The sequence below is a fragment of the Oncorhynchus mykiss genome, chromosome 7, assembly GCF_013265735.2.
Source record: "Oncorhynchus mykiss isolate Arlee chromosome 7, USDA_OmykA_1.1, whole genome shotgun sequence".
In the NCBI taxonomy this organism is placed as follows: domain Eukaryota; kingdom Metazoa; phylum Chordata; class Actinopteri; order Salmoniformes; family Salmonidae; genus Oncorhynchus; species Oncorhynchus mykiss.
Window position 1 is genome coordinate 80287741 of NC_048571.1, and position 18749 is coordinate 80306489.

The 18749-nt window shown below is 39.4% G+C and overlaps 1 protein-coding gene across 3 annotated transcripts in view; it reads right to left on the reverse strand.

Annotated features, from left to right (window-relative positions):
- LOC110529043 (collagen alpha-1(II) chain) overlaps positions 1 to 18749 on the reverse strand; it is a 91767-nt gene that overhangs the window by 26501 nt on the left and 46517 nt on the right. For all 3 annotated transcript variants that reach the window (XM_036984180.1, XM_036984182.1, XM_036984181.1), the window contains 11 exons: positions 16868 to 16966; positions 15841 to 15885; positions 14330 to 14428; positions 14048 to 14101; positions 4888 to 4995; positions 4484 to 4537; positions 2209 to 2307; positions 1876 to 1929; positions 1301 to 1399; positions 1004 to 1057; positions 425 to 478 (listed from right to left, as the gene is read on the reverse strand). In XM_036984180.1, coding sequence (XP_036840075.1) covers positions 425 to 478; positions 1004 to 1057; positions 1301 to 1399; positions 1876 to 1929; positions 2209 to 2307; positions 4484 to 4537; positions 4888 to 4995; positions 14048 to 14101; positions 14330 to 14428; positions 15841 to 15885; positions 16868 to 16966 — 819 coding nt within the window. The remainder of the gene's footprint in view (positions 1 to 424; positions 479 to 1003; positions 1058 to 1300; positions 1400 to 1875; positions 1930 to 2208; positions 2308 to 4483; positions 4538 to 4887; positions 4996 to 14047; positions 14102 to 14329; positions 14429 to 15840; positions 15886 to 16867; positions 16967 to 18749) is intronic.

The following is an 18749-nucleotide window of genomic DNA, read 5'->3' on the forward strand; positions in this document are numbered from 1 at the left end:
ATTCAGGGCTCATTTGTAGAATAGACCTTGTTCTCAGTATGACTCCCTGATAAAATAGGTTAAAGGTTAAATAGAATTATAGCAAAACAAGGCATTGGGCTGCCGTTAAAAACACTAAAACATTGTGCCTTTAACCTCAATCGGCGCGTCTCACATCAATCCAAGTCATTGTGAAGAAACGGGTCTCATCTTGACGATACAGTGTAATAATCTTACCATCTTACAACCACAATGAAACTTGAATCAGAAAGGTTAGCTAGCAGCGAATTGACAACGATACGCGTTGAACACATTGGAGTATATCCAGCCTGGGTTTGGTGGAGTTATCAGGTCGTTTTTAGAGAGTACGTTGAGAAAGGTGGATAAGAGCAGTGAGACAGACGTGACTGCAGCAGAGTGTGATTGGAGAGATAGAGATACTCACAGCAGGGCCAGGGGGTCCAGCAGCTCCGGTCTCACCATCCTTACCAGGAAGACCCTATAGGGAGAGAGAGAGAAAAAAGAGAGAGGGTAGAGAAAGAGAAAGAGAGAAGAGAGAAGAGAGAGAAGAGAGAGAGGGTAGAGAAAGAGAGAGAGAGAGAGAGAGAGAGAGAGAGTAGAGAAAGAGAGAGAAGAGAGAGAGAAGAGAGAGAGAGAGAGGGTAGAGAAAGAGAGAGAGAGAGAGAAGAGAGAGAGAGAGAGAGAGAGAGAGAGTTAGAGGCCATGGGAGCCAGATGAAGACTGATAGATGTAATTACCACTATGGCAACTGAGTAGGGATAAACTGAATATGTGGAATGGTTTCCTAACGACGTCTTTAAAGTGTTTTCTGCACATTTGAAATGGCATATATTATCATCCAAAAGAAGATAGAAGGCTATTTATGATTTGTAACTCTGTTTGGTTTAATCTTAATGGATTCCTTTCTAGTCGGGCACAAGGTGTGTTTACCCCGGCATATTTCACATGGCTCAACTGAAAAGGCTGTCTGTGTCTGTCTGTCTGGGTGAGATAAATGACTTACTCTCAGACCTGGCGCACCGAGCAATCCTTTCTCTCCGCCTTTGCCAGGTTCGCCCTAGTCAGAAAACACACACAAAGCAGTCAGCCATCAATAATGTCCAGTTGTATGTAGAATAGACATACACTCTGTCCATGTAGATATGCAATCTCCCTATGTATATGTAAATCATCCAACACACCCAATCAACCAATCATCAAATCATTAAAAACACCCAATCAACCAATCATCAATCATCCAAAACACCCAACCAACCAACCAAATCAATCAATCTACAATCAATCAAACAGTCACACTCACGTTGGCTCCCTTGGGTCCGGGGAATCCCATCACGCCAGGCTGACCGCGGGCTCCCATAGGGCCAGGGGGACCAGGGCGACCATCCTCACCAGCAGCACCCTACAGAGGGGAAACAGGAGGGTCAGTCAATCAATCAATCAATCAATTATGCAAAATAAAAACTAGAAGTTATGCACCTGAGGGGGTTTCTACACTGTCAGAGTCAGTGATGTACCCAATCAGTCATCTAGTGTCAATATAAATCAGTGGTCAGAGTCCTGTGAACATGCTGATTCATCTAGTGTCTATGTAAATCAGTGGTCAGAGTCCTGTGAACATGCTGATTCATCTAGTGTCTATATAAATCAGTGCTCAGAGTCCTGTGAACATGCTGATTAATTTAGTGTCTATATAAATCAGTGCTCAGAGTCCTGTGAACATGCTGATTCATCTAGTGTCTATATAAATCAGTGCTCAGAGTCCTGTGAACATGCTGATTCATCTAGTGAGCAAATTAATGTTTATTATTTATTTATTTTTTTACAAAAAATGTTATTTTTACAGTTGTTGACAAAACAGACAACAAATGTACTTACACCGGGTCCAACTTTTCCTTGAGGACCTGCATCACCGGGACGACCAGTAAGACCCTGCAAGAGCACAGAGACACACACACATCACTGTATACTGTACAGTATGTGAGTGAAATCTACAGTGATTATTGTCCTGGCTTCGTAGTGTAGCCATTACCCTTACCAGAGCCATTACCCTTAGTAACCTACATACAATATTATTATGCGAGTCAATATTACAAAGATAATGTATTGGCTCCATTACTCAGCCATAGTTTGGAGAACTATTCCATCTTACCAGAGCATTTATACATACTACTGTTACAGATGGTAGAGAGATGTTGCAGTTGAACTTACTCTTGCACCAGGAAGACCGGGCTCGCCAGGGCGACCAGGGTCACCGCCGGCTCCCTTAGGGCCAGACACGCCGCCGACTCCACGCTCGCCAGGGGCTCCCTGGATTAGGAGGGGAAAAAATGTGTGTTACTCAATCGAGACGATCAATCAATCAAGTAATCAATCCAATAAATCAAATCAAATGTATTTATATAGACCTTCTTACATCAGCTGATATCTCAAAGTGCTGTACAGAAACCCAGCCTAAAACCCCAAACAACAAGCAATGCAGGTGTAGAAATCAATCAACCCAACAATCAATCAACCCATCAATCAATCAACACATTAACACATCAATCCATCAACACATAAATCAATCAGCCAATCAACAAATCAATCAATCGATCAGATAGATCTATCTCCACAGCCACTTTATATGAGGCTACAGTAGTACTTGTAATGTATTAGGAGGCTAAATGAACTGACGACGCTCTGAGGGAAGTGTCTGACAGTGTGAAGCACTGAAATGAAAAGCCTGTCTGTTTGTCCCTAAACAAACCTCAACAGATCATTACAGACATCTGTGTTCCTCTATCTTTTTGTGTCAGGGGGTAAGATAATTCACATCCTATTGACATCAATGCTTGACTAATGCTTGACTAAGTGAACATTTGACTTGAGTGGAAGTGAGGATTCACCCCTATCGTGGGAAACATCCGCTCCATCTGTCTCCACAGTCACTTCACATGAGGTTACCCTACGCAAACACCCTCAGGCGGCAGGTAGCCTGGAGGGTAGGAGGATTGGGCCAGTAACTGGAAGTTTGAGCAGAGGTCAACATCTGTCATTCTGCCCTTGAGCAAGGCAGTTGTTCCCTGGGTGCTGATGACATGAATGTGGAAGACACATATTGGTTGAATACATTCCGTTGGACAAACGGAAATCTCCCTTCTGAGGAGGGGGAAAAAGACAGGGGTCAATTGTCTTGAAATTAGAAAAGATTCCTTCTGACACATTTACCCAATGTAACGAATACGGGTGAATGATATTTAATTTGGAATGTAATGAAACGCTTCCATTTGCAGTCTGAGACACTGGTGTCAGCTAGACTAGAGTTGGTGGTGAGGATGAGGTTGAGGTGACCTCTGGTGGTGAAATAGTAAAATTATAGATGACGCCAGTAAGACAACACTGACACTAAGGCTTGTGTCTAGACTTGACTGTTCATGCAGGATTTGTACACCTACATGTAAATGTGTCTACCTTGTCCACAGTGTGTCCTGATTCCCTTTTCTCGCGGTATATTCAAATGCCAGTATGCATTCTACAAAAGGTGGAATAGGCTGATGGCAGTAGCTAACTACCGTAGCTAACTAGCCACCTAACCCCTGTAGCTAGCCAGCAAGCAAACCTCTGTAGCTAGCAAGCAAGTTAGCAAGCAACGCTAAAGAGAATGCATATAGTTTAGCATAAATTCTAAAAATTCAAAATATTAGCTAGCTGGCTAGCTTTTACGAGGCCACCAAACAAGTTCCTCACACGCTAGGAATGTATTTGCTCCAACGTTATAATTAAAAGGTGCCTTTCGGTCCCAAAACACAAGTTTTCTGGAGACTTGTGGGAGGAGTGCTGATGAAGTCGACCACTTTATGGGCTTTCGGTAGCCTGATTCAAAATCTGAACACAATCAGAACAACTAAGCGATTTTTGTGCATCTACACGTCTTTTCAATGCGATCTTCGTATTCTGATAGCAGAAGTACGTACGTGTCAAGTGTGGACATGGCCTAATAGGGGCTCTGTCTTTCTTTCTCACATATCATTTTCTCTGTGATGCCTGGCTGTTCCACTATCGATGCGCTCCTAACAGAATATTCAGTCAGGTTGGATAGTAATTGCCTGAAGGACTCCAATAAATTATTGTGTTCAGAAAACGATGATGGAATGTCTTCACTACTACTCTAGTACAGAAGGGCATTTTCACACCAACGCTTGGCTGTAGATATATAGATACATATAGTATAATACCCATGATCCTGTGGTGTTGAAATGTACAGATATGTCATTGCTGACCTTATGTCATAATAACCCAGAACCAATCTTGCGTGGTTAACGTTTATCTTAACAATCCGTCACTCAAGAGACTATTGCTGACACAGTCCTGCCAGTATTAGTGTAACCTATTCAGTTGATCTGAATGGACATTTCCTGTTAATTTCCTGTGCCATAGCACTTAGTTTCCCCTCCTTTAACGATAAGCCCCTCCCCCGAGACCATATTGTCATGTTGACACTCACCTTGGGACCAGCCAGACCATCCTGACCTGGGAAACCACGGTTACCGGGGGCGCCCTAAACAAAGACAACAACAACAAAAGGGTTCAGGGTTAGAAGAAGAAGAAGAAAAAAAATCAACATTTAACGCTGGGAGCGAGACTACAGTGTGTGATAACTGTAAAGTGACATGGACAGCCCTCTCTGGGACAGCCCTCTCTGGGACAGCCCTCTCTGGGACAGCCCTCGCTGGGACAGCCCTCTCTGGGACAGCCCTCTCTGGGACAGCCCACTGGCAGTGTAGCCGTCCATTTCATTTCTTCCTTTTTATGTCCAGGAAACACATTGTGCCTCAACAAGTGGTTGGAATGATAGGTAGCCTTGTACGCCGACGGGGTGACAAGATGGGTGTCATCGGTGGTACTCACTCTCTCTCCGGGAGGTCCGAGAGGTCCAGCAGCGCCGGGCTCTCCTCTGGGTCCCCTCTTCCCCTCCTCTCCTGCAGGGCCAAGGGCTCCTTGGGGACCCGCGGGTCCCTACACAAACACAACAGGATGTTAGTAATCACATGTAATATCCATCATCCAAAAATAGATTTAGATTTAGAAATAGATTTCACTAAGAAGGGAGAAAAACTGTTCAAGTATATGCTGATGTTAGGTGAAGATCTGTTGTGTTATCATTTGCTTCCAGAAAGCATTTACCAAGCCGCAGACATCTTACTAAACTAATGATAACACAACAGAACTTCACCTAACCTCAGCAGACATCTTACTAAACTAATGATAACACAACAGAACTTCACCTAACCTCAGCAGACATCTTACTAAACTAATGATAACACAACAGAACTTCACCTAACCTCAGCAGACATCTTACTAAACTAATGATAACACAACAGAACTTCACCTAACCTCAGCAGACATCTTACTAAACTAATGATAACACAACAGAACTTCACCTAACCTCAGCAGACATCTTACTAAACTAATGATAACACAACAGAACTTCACCTAACCTCAGTAGACATCTTACTAAACTAATGATAACACAACAGAACTTCACCTAACCTCAGCAGACATCTTACTAAACTAATGATAACACAACAGAACTTCACCTAACCTCAGCAGACATCTTACTTAACTAATGATAATACAACAGAACTTCACCTAACCTCAGCAGACATCTTACTAAACTAATGATAACACCACAGAATTTCACCTAACCTCAGCAGACATCTTACTAAACTAATGATAACACAACAGAATTTCACCTAACCTCAGCAGACATCTTACTAAACTAATGATAACACAACAGAACTTCACCTAACCTCAGCAGACATCTTACTAAACTAATGATAACACAACAGAATTTCAACTAACCTCAGCAGACATCTTACTAAACTAATGATAACACAACAGAACTTCACCTAACCTCAGCAGACATCTTACTAAACTAATGATAACACAACAGAACTTCACCTGACATCAGCAGACATCTTACTAAACTAATGATAACACAACAGAACTTCACCTGACATCAGCAGACATCTTACTAAACTAATGATAACACAACAGAACTTCACCTAACCTCAGCAGACATCTTACTAAACTAATGATAACACAACAGAACTTCACCTAACCTCAGCAGACATCTTACTAAACTAATGATAACACAACAGAACTTCACCTAACCTCAGCAGACATCTTACTAAACTAATGATAACACAACAGAACTTCACCTAACCTCAGCAGACATCTTACTAAACTAATGATAACACAACAGAACTTCACCTGACATCAGCAGACATCTTACTAAACTAATGATAACACAACAGAACTTCACCTAACCTCAGCAGACATCTTACTAAACTAATGATAACACAACAGAACTTCACCTAACCTCAGCAGACATCTTACTTAACTAATGATAATACAACAGAACTTCACCTAACCTCAGCAGACATCTTACTAAACTAATGATAACACAACAGAATTTCACCTAACCTCAGCAGACATCTTACTAAACTAATGATAACACAACAGAATTTCACCTAACCTCAGCAGACATCTTACTAAACTAATGATAACACAACAGAACTTCACCTAACCTCAGCAGACATCTTACTAAACTAATGATAACACAACAGAACTTCACCTAACCTCAGCAGACATCTTACTTAACTAATGATAATACAACAGAACTTCACCTAACCTCAGCAGACATCTTACTAAACTAATGATAACACCACAGAATTTCACCTAACCTCAGCAGACATCTTACTAAACTAATGATAACACAACAGAATTTCACCTAACCTCAGCAGACATCTTACTAAACTAATGATAACACAACAGAACTTCACCTAACCTCAGCAGACATCTTACTAAACTAATGATAACACAACAGAATTTCACCTAACCTCAGCAGACATCTTACTAAACTAATGATAACACAACAGAACTTCACCTAACCTCAGCAGACATCTTACTAAACTAATGATAACACAACAGAACTTCACCTAACCTCAGCAGACATCTTACTAAACTAATGATAACACAACAGAACTTCACCTAACCTCAGCAGACATCTTACTAAACTAATGATAACACAACAGAACTTCACCTAACCTCAGCAGACATCTTACTAAACTAATGATAACACAACAGAACTTCACCTAACCTCAGCAGACATCTTACTAAACTAATGATAACACAACAGAACTTCACCTAACCTCAGCAGACATCTTACTAAACTAATGATAACACAACAGAACTTCACCTAACCTCAGTAGACATCTTACTAAACTAATGATAACACAACAGAACTTCACCTAACCTCAGCAGACATCTTACTAAACTAATGATAACACAACAGAACTTCACCTAACCTCAGCAGACATCTTACTTAACTAATGATAATACAACAGAACTTCACCTAACCTCAGCAGACATCTTACTAAACTAATGATAACACCACAGAATTTCACCTAACCTCAGCAGACATCTTACTAAACTAATGATAACACAACAGAATTTCACCTAACCTCAGCAGACATCTTACTAAACTAATGATAACACAACAGAACTTCACCTAACCTCAGCAGACATCTTACTAAACTAATGATAACACAACAGAATTTCAACTAACCTCAGCAGACATCTTACTAAACTAATGATAACACAACAGAACTTCACCTAACCTCAGCAGACATCTTACTAAACTAATGATAACACAACAGAACTTCACCTAACCTCAGCAGACATCTTACTAAACTAATGATAACACAACAGAACTTCACCTGACATCAGCAGACATCTTACTAAACTAATGATAACACAACAGAACTTCACCTGACATCAGCAGACATCTTACTAAACTAATGATAACACAACAGAACTTCACCTAACCTCAGCAGACATCTTACTAAACTAATGATAACACAACAGAACTTCACCTAACCTCAGCAGACATCTTACTAAACTAATGATAACACAACAGAACTTCACCTAACCTCAGCAGACATCTTACTAAACTAATGATAACACAACAGAACTTCACCTAACCTCAGCAGACATCTTACTAAACTAATGATAACACAACAGAACTTCACCTGACATCAGCAGACATCTTACTAAACTAATGATAACACAACAGAACTTCACCTAACCTCAGCAGACATCTTACTAAACTAATGATAACACAACAGAACTTCACCTAACCTCAGCAGACATCTTACTTAACTAATGATAATACAACAGAACTTCACCTAACCTCAGCAGACATCTTACTAAACTAATGATAACACAACAGAATTTCACCTAACCTCAGCAGACATCTTACTAAACTAATGATAACACAACAGAATTTCACCTAACCTCAGCAGACATCTTACTAAACTAATGATAACACAACAGAACTTCACCTAACCTCAGCAGACATCTTACTAAACTAATGATAACACAACAGAACTTCACCTAACCTCAGCAGACATCTTACTTAACTAATGATAATACAACAGAACTTCACCTAACCTCAGCAGACATCTTACTAAACTAATGATAACACCACAGAATTTCACCTAACCTCAGCAGACATCTTACTAAACTAATGATAACACAACAGAATTTCACCTAACCTCAGCAGACATCTTACTAAACTAATGATAACACAACAGAACTTCACCTAACCTCAGCAGACATCTTACTAAACTAATGATAACACAACAGAATTTCACCTAACCTCAGCAGACATCTTACTAAACTAATGATAACACAACAGAACTTCACCTAACCTCAGCAGACATCTTACTAAACTAATGATAACACAACAGAACTTCACCTAACCTCAGCAGACATCTTACTAAACTAATGATAACACAACAGAACTTCACCTAACCTCAGCAGACATCTTACTAAACTAATGATAACACAACAGAACTTCACCTAACCTCAGCAGACATCTTACTAAACTAATGATAACACAACAGAACTTCACCTAACCTCAGCAGACATCTTACTAAACTAATGATAATACAACAGAACTTCACCTAACCTCAGCAGACATCTTACTAAACTAATGATAACACAACAGAACTTCACCTAACCTCAGCAGACATCTTACTAAACTAATGATAACACAACAGAACTTCACCTAACCTCAGCAGACATCTTACTAAACTAATGATAACACAACAGAACTTCACCTAACCTCAGCAGACATCTTACTAAACTAATGATAACACAACAGAACTTCACCTGACATCAGCAGACATCTTACTAAACTAATGATAACACAACAGAACTTCACCTAACCTCAGCAGACATCTTACTAAACTAATGATAACACAACAGAACTTCACCTAACCTCAGCAGACATCTTACTTAACTAATGATAATACAACAGAACTTCACCTAACCTCAGCAGACATCTTACTAAACTAATGATAACACAACAGAATTTCACCTAACCTCAGCAGACATCTTACTAAACTAATGATAACACAACAGAATTTCACCTAACCTCAGCAGACATCTTACTAAACTAATGATAACACAACAGAACTTCACCTGACGTCAGCAGACATCTTACTAAACTAATGATAACACAACAGAACTTCACCTGACATCAGCAGACATCTTACTAAACTAATGATAACACAACAGAATTTCACCTGACATCAGCAGACATCTTACTAAACTAATGATAACACAACAGAACTTCACCTGACATCAGCAGACATCTTACTAAACTAATGATAACACAACAGAACTTCACCTAACCTCAGCAGACATCTTACTAAACTAATGATAATACAACAGAACTTCACCTAACCTCAGCAGACATCTTACTAAACTAATGATAACACAACAGAATTTCACCTAACCTCAGCAGACATCTTACTTAACTAATGATAACACAACAGAACTTCACCTAACCTCAGCAGACATCTTACTAAACTAATGATAACACAACAGAACTTCACCTGACATCAGCAGACATCTTACTAAACTAATGATAACACAACAGAACTTCACCTAACCTCAGCAGACATCTTACTAAACTAATGATAACACAACAGAACTTCACCTAACCTCAGCAGACATCTTACTTAACTAATGATAATACAACAGAACTTCACCTAACCTCAGCAGACATCTTACTAAACTAATGATAACACAACAGAATTTCACCTAACCTCAGCAGACATCTTACTAAACTAATGATAACACAACAGAATTTCACCTAACCTCAGCAGACATCTTACTAAACTAATGATAACACAACAGAACTTCACCTAACCTCAGCAGACATCTTACTAAACTAATGATAACACAACAGAACTTCACCTAACCTCAGCAGACATCTTACTAAACTAATGATAACACAACAGAATTTCACCTAACCTCAGCAGACATCTTACTAAACTAATGATAACACAACAGAACTTCACCTAACGAAGCAGACATCTTACTAAACTAATGATAACACAACAGAACTTCACCTAACCTCAGCAGACATCTTACTAAACTAATGATAACACAACAGAACTTCACCTAACCTCAGCAGACATCTTACTAAATTAATGATAACACAACAGAACTTCACCTAACCTCAGCAGACATCTTACTAAACTAATGATAACACAACAGAACTTCACCTAACCTCAGCAGACATCTTACTAAACTAATGATAACACAACAGAACTTCACCTAACCTCAGCAGACATCTTACTAAACTAATGATAACACAACAGAACTTCACCTGACATCAGCAGACATCTTACTAAACTAATGATAACACAACAGAACTTCACCTAACCTCAGCAGACATCTTACTAAACTAATGATAACACAACAGAACTTCACCTAACCTCAGCAGACATCTTACTTAACTAATGATAATACAACAGAACTTCACCTAACCTCAGCAGACATCTTACTAAACTAATGATAACACAACAGAATTTCACCTAACCTCAGCAGACATCTTACTAAACTAATGATAACACAACAGAATTTCACCTAACCTCAGCAGACATCTTACTAAACTAATGATAACACAACAGAACTTCACCTGACGTCAGCAGACATCTTACTAAACTAATGATAACACAACAGAACTTCACCTGACATCAGCAGACATCTTACTAAACTAATGATAACACAACAGAATTTCACCTAACCTCAGCAGACATCTTACTAAACTAATGATAACACAACAGAACTTCACCTAACCTCAGCAGACATCTTACTAAACTAATGATAATACAACAGAACTTCACCTAACCTCAGCAGACATCTTACTAAACTAATGATAACACAACAGAACTTCACCTGACATCAGCAGACATCTTACTAAACTAATGATAACACAACAGAACTTCACCTGACATCAGCAGACATCTTACTAAACTAATGATAACACAACAGAACTTCACCTGACATCAGCAGACATCTTACTAAACTAATGATAACACAACAGAACTTCACCTGACATCAGCAGACATCTTACTAAACTAATGATAACACAACAGAACTTCACCTAACCTCAGCAGACATCTTACTAAACTAATGATAATACAACAGAACTTCACCTAACCTCAGCAGACATCTTACTAAACTAATGATAACACAACAGAATTTCACCTAACCTCAGCAGACATCTTACTTAACTAATGATAACACAACAGAACTTCACCTAACCTCAGCAGACATCTTACTAAACTAATGATAACACAACAGAACTTCACCTGACATCAGCAGACATCTTACTAAACTAATGATAACACAACAGAACTTCACCTAACCTCAGCAGACATCTTACTAAACTAATGATAACACAACAGAACTTCACCTAACCTCAGCAGACATCTTACTTAACTAATGATAATACAACAGAACTTCACCTAACCTCAGCAGACATCTTACTAAACTAATGATAACACAACAGAATTTCACCTAACCTCAGCAGACATCTTACTAAACTAATGATAACACAACAGAATTTCACCTAACCTCAGCAGACATCTTACTAAACTAATGATAACACAACATAACTTCACCTAACCTCAGCAGACATCTTACTAAACTAATGATAACACAACAGAACTTCACCTAACCTCAGCAGACATCTTACTAAACTAATGATAACACAACAGAATTTCACCTAACCTCAGCAGACATCTTACTAAACTAATGATAACACAACAGAACTTCACCTAACGAAGCAGACATCTTACTAAACTAATGATAACACAACAGAACTTCACCTAACCTCAGCAGACATCTTACTAAACTAATGATAACACAACAGAACTTCACCTAACCTCAGCAGACATCTTACTAAATTAATGATAACACAACAGAACTTCACCTAACCTCAGCAGACATCTTACTAAACTAATGATAATACAACAGAACTTCACCTAACCTCAGCAGACATCTTACTAAACTAATGATAACACAACAGAACTTCACCTAACCTCAGCAGACATCTTACTAAACTAATGATAACACAACAGAACTTCACCTAACCTCAGCAGACATCTTACTAAACTAATGATAACACAACAGAACTTCACCTAACCTCAGCAGACATCTTACTAAATTAATGATAACACAACAGAACTTCACCTAACCTCAGCAGACATCTTACTAAACTAATGATAATACAACAGAACTTCACCTAACCTCAGCAGACATCTTACTAAACTAATGATAATACAACAGAACTTCACCTAACCTCAGCAGACATCTTACTAAACTAATGATAACACAACAGAATTTCACCTAACCTCAGCAGACATCTTACTAAACTAATGATAACACAACAGAACTTCACCTAACCTCAGCAGACATCTTACTAAACTAATGATAACACAACAGAACTTCACCTAACCTCAGCAGACATCTTACTAAACTAATGATAATACAACAGAACTTCACCTAACCTCAGCAGACATCTTACTAAATTAATGATAACACAACAGAACTTCACCTAACCTCAGCAGACATCTTACTAAACTAATGATAATACAACAGAACTTCACCTAACCTCAGCAGACATCTTACTAAATTAATGATAACACAACAGAATTTCACCTAACCTCAGCAGACATCTTACTAAACTAATGATAACACAACAGAATTTCACCTAACCTCAGCAGACATCTTACTTAACTAATGATAACACAACAGAACTTCACCTAACGAAGCAAAGTTGTCTCTCAATCTCATTTTTTATAATGAATGCTGAGGATAAATATGCATTCTTTACTTTATTTTCGAAACTACCATAAAATGTTTAAAATTATGTTGCTTGCCTGGTCCTTAGTAGGTCTAATGTTACATTGTTGACAGATAACAAACCAACAGGGCCCCCATGTGGCTTAGTTACAAACTCTGTTACAATCTGGAAGCAATCTGGGATGCTCTCCATTCTGTCTATGATTTCTGTTTTCATGGGGCATTATAAACTCTTGGACATTATCCAGTATTTTGAGGGATTACTTAGCTATGAGAGACTGAAAGAGAGAGAGGAGGAAGAGAGAAAGAGAGAGAGAGAGAGAGAGAGCCTTGAGTATGTACAGACTCAGTGAGCATAGCCTTGCTATTGAGAAAGGCAGCCGTAGGCAGACCTGGCTCTCAAGAGAAGACAGGCTATGTGCACACTGCCCACAAAATGAGGTGGAAACTGAGCTGCACTTCCTAACCTCCTGCCAAATGTATGACCATATTAGAGAGACATATTTCCCTCAGATTACACAGATCAACAAAGAATTTGAAAACAAATCAAATTTTGATAAACTCCCATATCTACTGGGTGAAATACCACAGTGTGCCATCACAGCAGCAAGATGTGTGATCTGTTGCCACAAGAAAAGGGCAACCAGTGAAGAACAAACACCATTGTAAATACAACCCATATTTATGTTTATTTATTTCCCCTTTTGTATTTTAAACCATTTGCACATCATTACAACACTGTATATATATAATATGACATTTGAAATGTCTTCATTATTTTGGAACTTGTGTGAATGTAATGTTTACTGTTAAATTTGATTGTTTATTTAATAATACTCACAATCTCTCCTTTGGGTCCAGCCTCACCCTTGAAACCTGGGATACCAGGGTCACCCTAGAGAGAAAGAATACATGGGTCATTATTACAGACCTTCAATATTCTTCAATATTCAATTGTCTTTTGACAAGGAAGTCAGATTACAACCATTTCCTCCATTGGAGTTGTATATTACGAGCCTTTGAAATGCAAACTGAATCACGCTACATTACAATATATGATTATATTACAGATACCTCGTATCGTCCCTGACATTCATTATACATTACAACAGCTTTGACGTACAGATGTTCCCTTTGGTCCGAGAGGCCCAGTGGCTCCCTGGGGTCCTGGAGGGCCACGGGGTCCCGGGAAGCCAGGCGCGCCAGCGATACCAGGAGCACCCTATGGTAGAGCGACAGATAGGACACAGGTCAATATCAATCACGTACCAATCAATCATCACTCTGAACTGATCATGTGTGATAGAGGAAGGGAACACTAAACATTCAATCAACACCGTGACATTAAGATCTGAAAAGAAGAAGTAGTGATATGTTTACTGTTGCTTGTAGATCAATGAGGAAAAAAAATCTATAACTTTATCTAAGGAGGTTTCTGGACTTAGATCAATGTCTTCAATTTTACATGAGTTAGAGGGTGGAGCAGGTGGGAGAGGTCCTGAAGCTAGAGACACGGTCTGGACATCCAGCACCAAGTACCAACTGCAGTCTGCTTGACTATTATGTAAGGGATAGGTGTGTGCGTGTGTGCGTGTGTGTGTGTGTGTGTGTGTGTGTGTGTGTGTGTGCACGTCTGGCCCCAGATCTGGTCTACTCAGCCATAATTAACTCAAAGCGACATGTATCACTGATTCTCATCTAAATTATTTTAATGGGTTCTTGATTTTGTTACAGGAAAAATTAAGACCAAGAGCTTTTCCTAACCACGTCACCTGACCAGATAAATAGAACAACTCGTGGTTAGGGGCACACGAAAAAGGAAATGCAAAAACTACTGACTCACAGTAATGGAGATGAGATCCACAATCTTTTTTTTTTCAGGGTCAAAGGTGGGTTTCATAATGTGGCAGTGACTGAATATTTGTATTTATTTAACTAGGCAAGTCAGTTAATTTACAATGACCGCCTACCCCGGCCAAACCCTAAACCGGACGACGCTGGGCCAATTGTGCGCCGCCCAATCACGGCTGGATGTGATACAGCTTGGATTTCAAACCAGGGACTGTAGTGACACACTGGGATGCAGTGCCTTAGACCACTGCGCCACTCGGGAGCTATTTCTCTTTAGTTCTCAGACTGAACTAGTGGACTAGGCTGGTCACAAGCGTTCACATTTAGTTTGGAAATCATGTCTGTAACTCTTTACTTTTAGTCTGCAGGTGCATTATAATGCTTTATAACTTGTCATATGAGACTTTATAATGTCTTACATTTTGTAGATTTCATATAGTGCATGAAAACTCAGGGCCATCTCTGGTTATCTCTGTAGATATCCCAGTGGTTTAGATATGACCTCCATTCACCTTCCATGTTCCAGCTAGAAGCACTGACAGATGCCACACAACTCTATTCAACTCTAATAAAAACATACTTCAGGCATAACAGTTTATTAGACTTAATTGGAGATGACCCTCAAACCCTGCCCATACTGTGGACATGGACTATCTTAAGTTACACTGATAGAAGTCTGTAGGCATAGTGTGAGAACAGAGTGTAGGACTATAAGATACAGAGACAGAGGACAGAGGAAGGGAGGGAAACAGCAGAAGAGGAGAGGTTGTCCAGGAGACTCACAGCTGATCCTTTAGCTCCACCAATACCATCAGTACCAGGGTTACCCTGTAGGGAAGAACAGACTAGTTAGAATGATCATTACATCCTTGTATATAGCCATTGTTTTCATCTTACATCATAAGCCTATGACAAGGACACATAGTGTTTCCTGTTCAAGTGACATTGTCAGGGAAAAATTCAAGTCCCTAGTCATATGACTTGGACCACTGACACAGAGGGGACACTGTTTTTCTGGACACTATCATACTGGGACACTGTCATACTGGGACACTGTCATACTGGGACACTGTCATACTGGGACACTGTTTTGTGGGGACACTGTTTTGTGGGGACACTGTCATACTGGGACACTGTTTTGTGGGGACACTGTCATATTGGGGCGCTGTCATGCTGGGGCGCTGTTTTGTGGGGACACTGTTTTGTGGGGACACTGTCATACTGGGACACTGTTTTGTGGGGACACTGTCATACTGGGACACTGTTTTGTGGGGACACTGTCATACTGGGACACTGTTTTGTGGGGACACTGTTTTGTGGGGACACTGTTTTGTGGGGACACTGTCATACTGGGACACTGTTTTGTGGGGACACTGTTTTGTGGGGACACTGCCATACTGGGACACTGTTTTGTGGGGACACTGTCATACTGGGACACTGTTTTGTGGGGACACTGCCATACTGGGACACTGTTTTGTGGGGACACTGTCATACTGGGACACTGTTTTGTGGGGACACTGTTTTGTGGGGACACTGTTTTGTGGGGACACTGTCATACTGGGACACTGTCATACTGGGACACTGTTTTGTGGGGACACTGTTTTGTGGGGACACTGTCATACTGGGACACTGTTTTGTGGGGACACTGTTTTGTGGGGACACTGTCATACTGGGACACTGTTTTGTGGGGACACTGCCATACTGGGACACTGTTTTGTGGGGACACTGCCATACTGGGACACTGTTTTGTGGGGACACTGCCATACTGGGACACTGTTTTCTGGGGACACTGTTTTCTGGGGACACTCACAGAAGCGCCGGCGGGTCCGGGAGATCCGGGGGTTCCTGACTCTCCACGTGGTCCCTGGGCGCCCTCAGGTCCACGAGCACCGGTGGGGCCAGCTTCTCCCTGGAGAGAGACAATCAAACAATCAATCAATCAATCAATCAAATGGTCTATAAAACATCAATAAATCAAACAATAAATTCAATCGATCAATCAAGCAATCTATCAATAATCTATTGAAGTGTACTGTTTTAATATTATCGTAAAGAGCCTAAAAACACAGAAACTTTGTGAAAAAATAAACGAGGTGCAGATTTGGTTTAGATGGTTAAGCATTTATTGTCAAATAAACACCTCCATAAGAATTAAAGTGTTGAAATCTTGTAAAATAAAGTTACAAGTGTTTATTCTTAATTGAATTTAGTAAAAGCCCAAGTAGGTAAATATTAATATTAAGAATGTATAAAGTCGAACAACATTTATTGGAAGACAAATTAAATTAAGAATCAAACATTGTCTGAATATTTGAATTTTTTTTTTTTATTGAAACCCTACTTATGATTGAACACTTGAACTGTTTCTACGTTTCTGGAGGAAACACTGTCGTTTACACACTAGGTGGTTTTTGTAACATTAGCCACCCACACACACAGTCACACATGCATGCAGACACAGTTGCCCGTGCGCGCACACACACACACACACACACACACACACACACACACACTCACACGCAGTTGCACAAAAGCCCCCAGATCATTTGGCATCAGAAAGTATTAACACCCCTTTACTTTTCCTACATTTTGTTTTATTACAAAGTGGGATTAAATGGTCATTTTTTTTGTCAACATTCTACACAAAGTACTCTGTCAAAGTGGGGGAATTTTTTTTTTTTTTTTTCAAAAAAATACAATAATTGGTAAAACAATAATATATCTCGATTAAATAAGTATTTAACCCCCTGCGTCAATACATGTTACAAACATCTTTGGCAACAACTACAGCTGTGAGTCTTTCTGGGTAAGTCTCTAAGAGCTTTGCACACCTGCATTGTACAATATTTGCCCATCATTTTTGTATTCTTCAAGCTCTGTCAAGTTGGTTATTGATCATTGCTAAACAACCATTTTCAAGTCTTGCCATAGATTTTCAAGCAGATTTGAGTCAAAACTGTAAGTAGGCCACTCAGGAACATTCAATGTCATATTGGTAAGCAACTCCAGTGTATATTTTAGGCTATTATCCTGCTGAAAGGTAAATTTGTCTTCCAGTGTCTGTTGGAAAGCAGACTGAACCAGGATTTCCTCTAGGATTTTGCCTGTGCGTATCTCTATTCCGTTTCTTTTTATCCTAATAACCTTTTAGTCCTTGCCGATGACAAGTATACCCATAACAAGACGCAGTAGTACTCAGAGATGTGTTGTGCTGGATTTTCCCCAAATATAATGCAAACTTAATGAAGACAAAAAGTTCATTTCTTTGCAACATTCTTTGCAGTATTACTTTAGTGCAGTATTACTTTAGTGCAGTATTACTTTAGTGCAGTATTACTTTAGTGCAGTATTACTTTAGTGCAGTATTACTTTAGTGCAGTATTACTTTAGTACAGTATTACTTTAGTGCAGTATTACTTTAGTGCAGTTTGACTTTAGCAGTATTACTTTAGTGCAGTATTACTTTAGTGCAGTATTACTTTAGTACAGTATTACTTTAGTGCAGTATTACTTTAGTGCAGTATTACTTTAGTGCAGTATTACTTTAGTGCAGTATTACTTTAGTGCAGTATTACTTTAGTGCAGTTTTACTTTAGTGCAGTATTACTTTAGTGCAGTATTACTTTAGTGCAGTATTACTTTAGTGCAGTATTACTTTAGTACAGTATTACTTTAGTGCAGTATTACTTTAG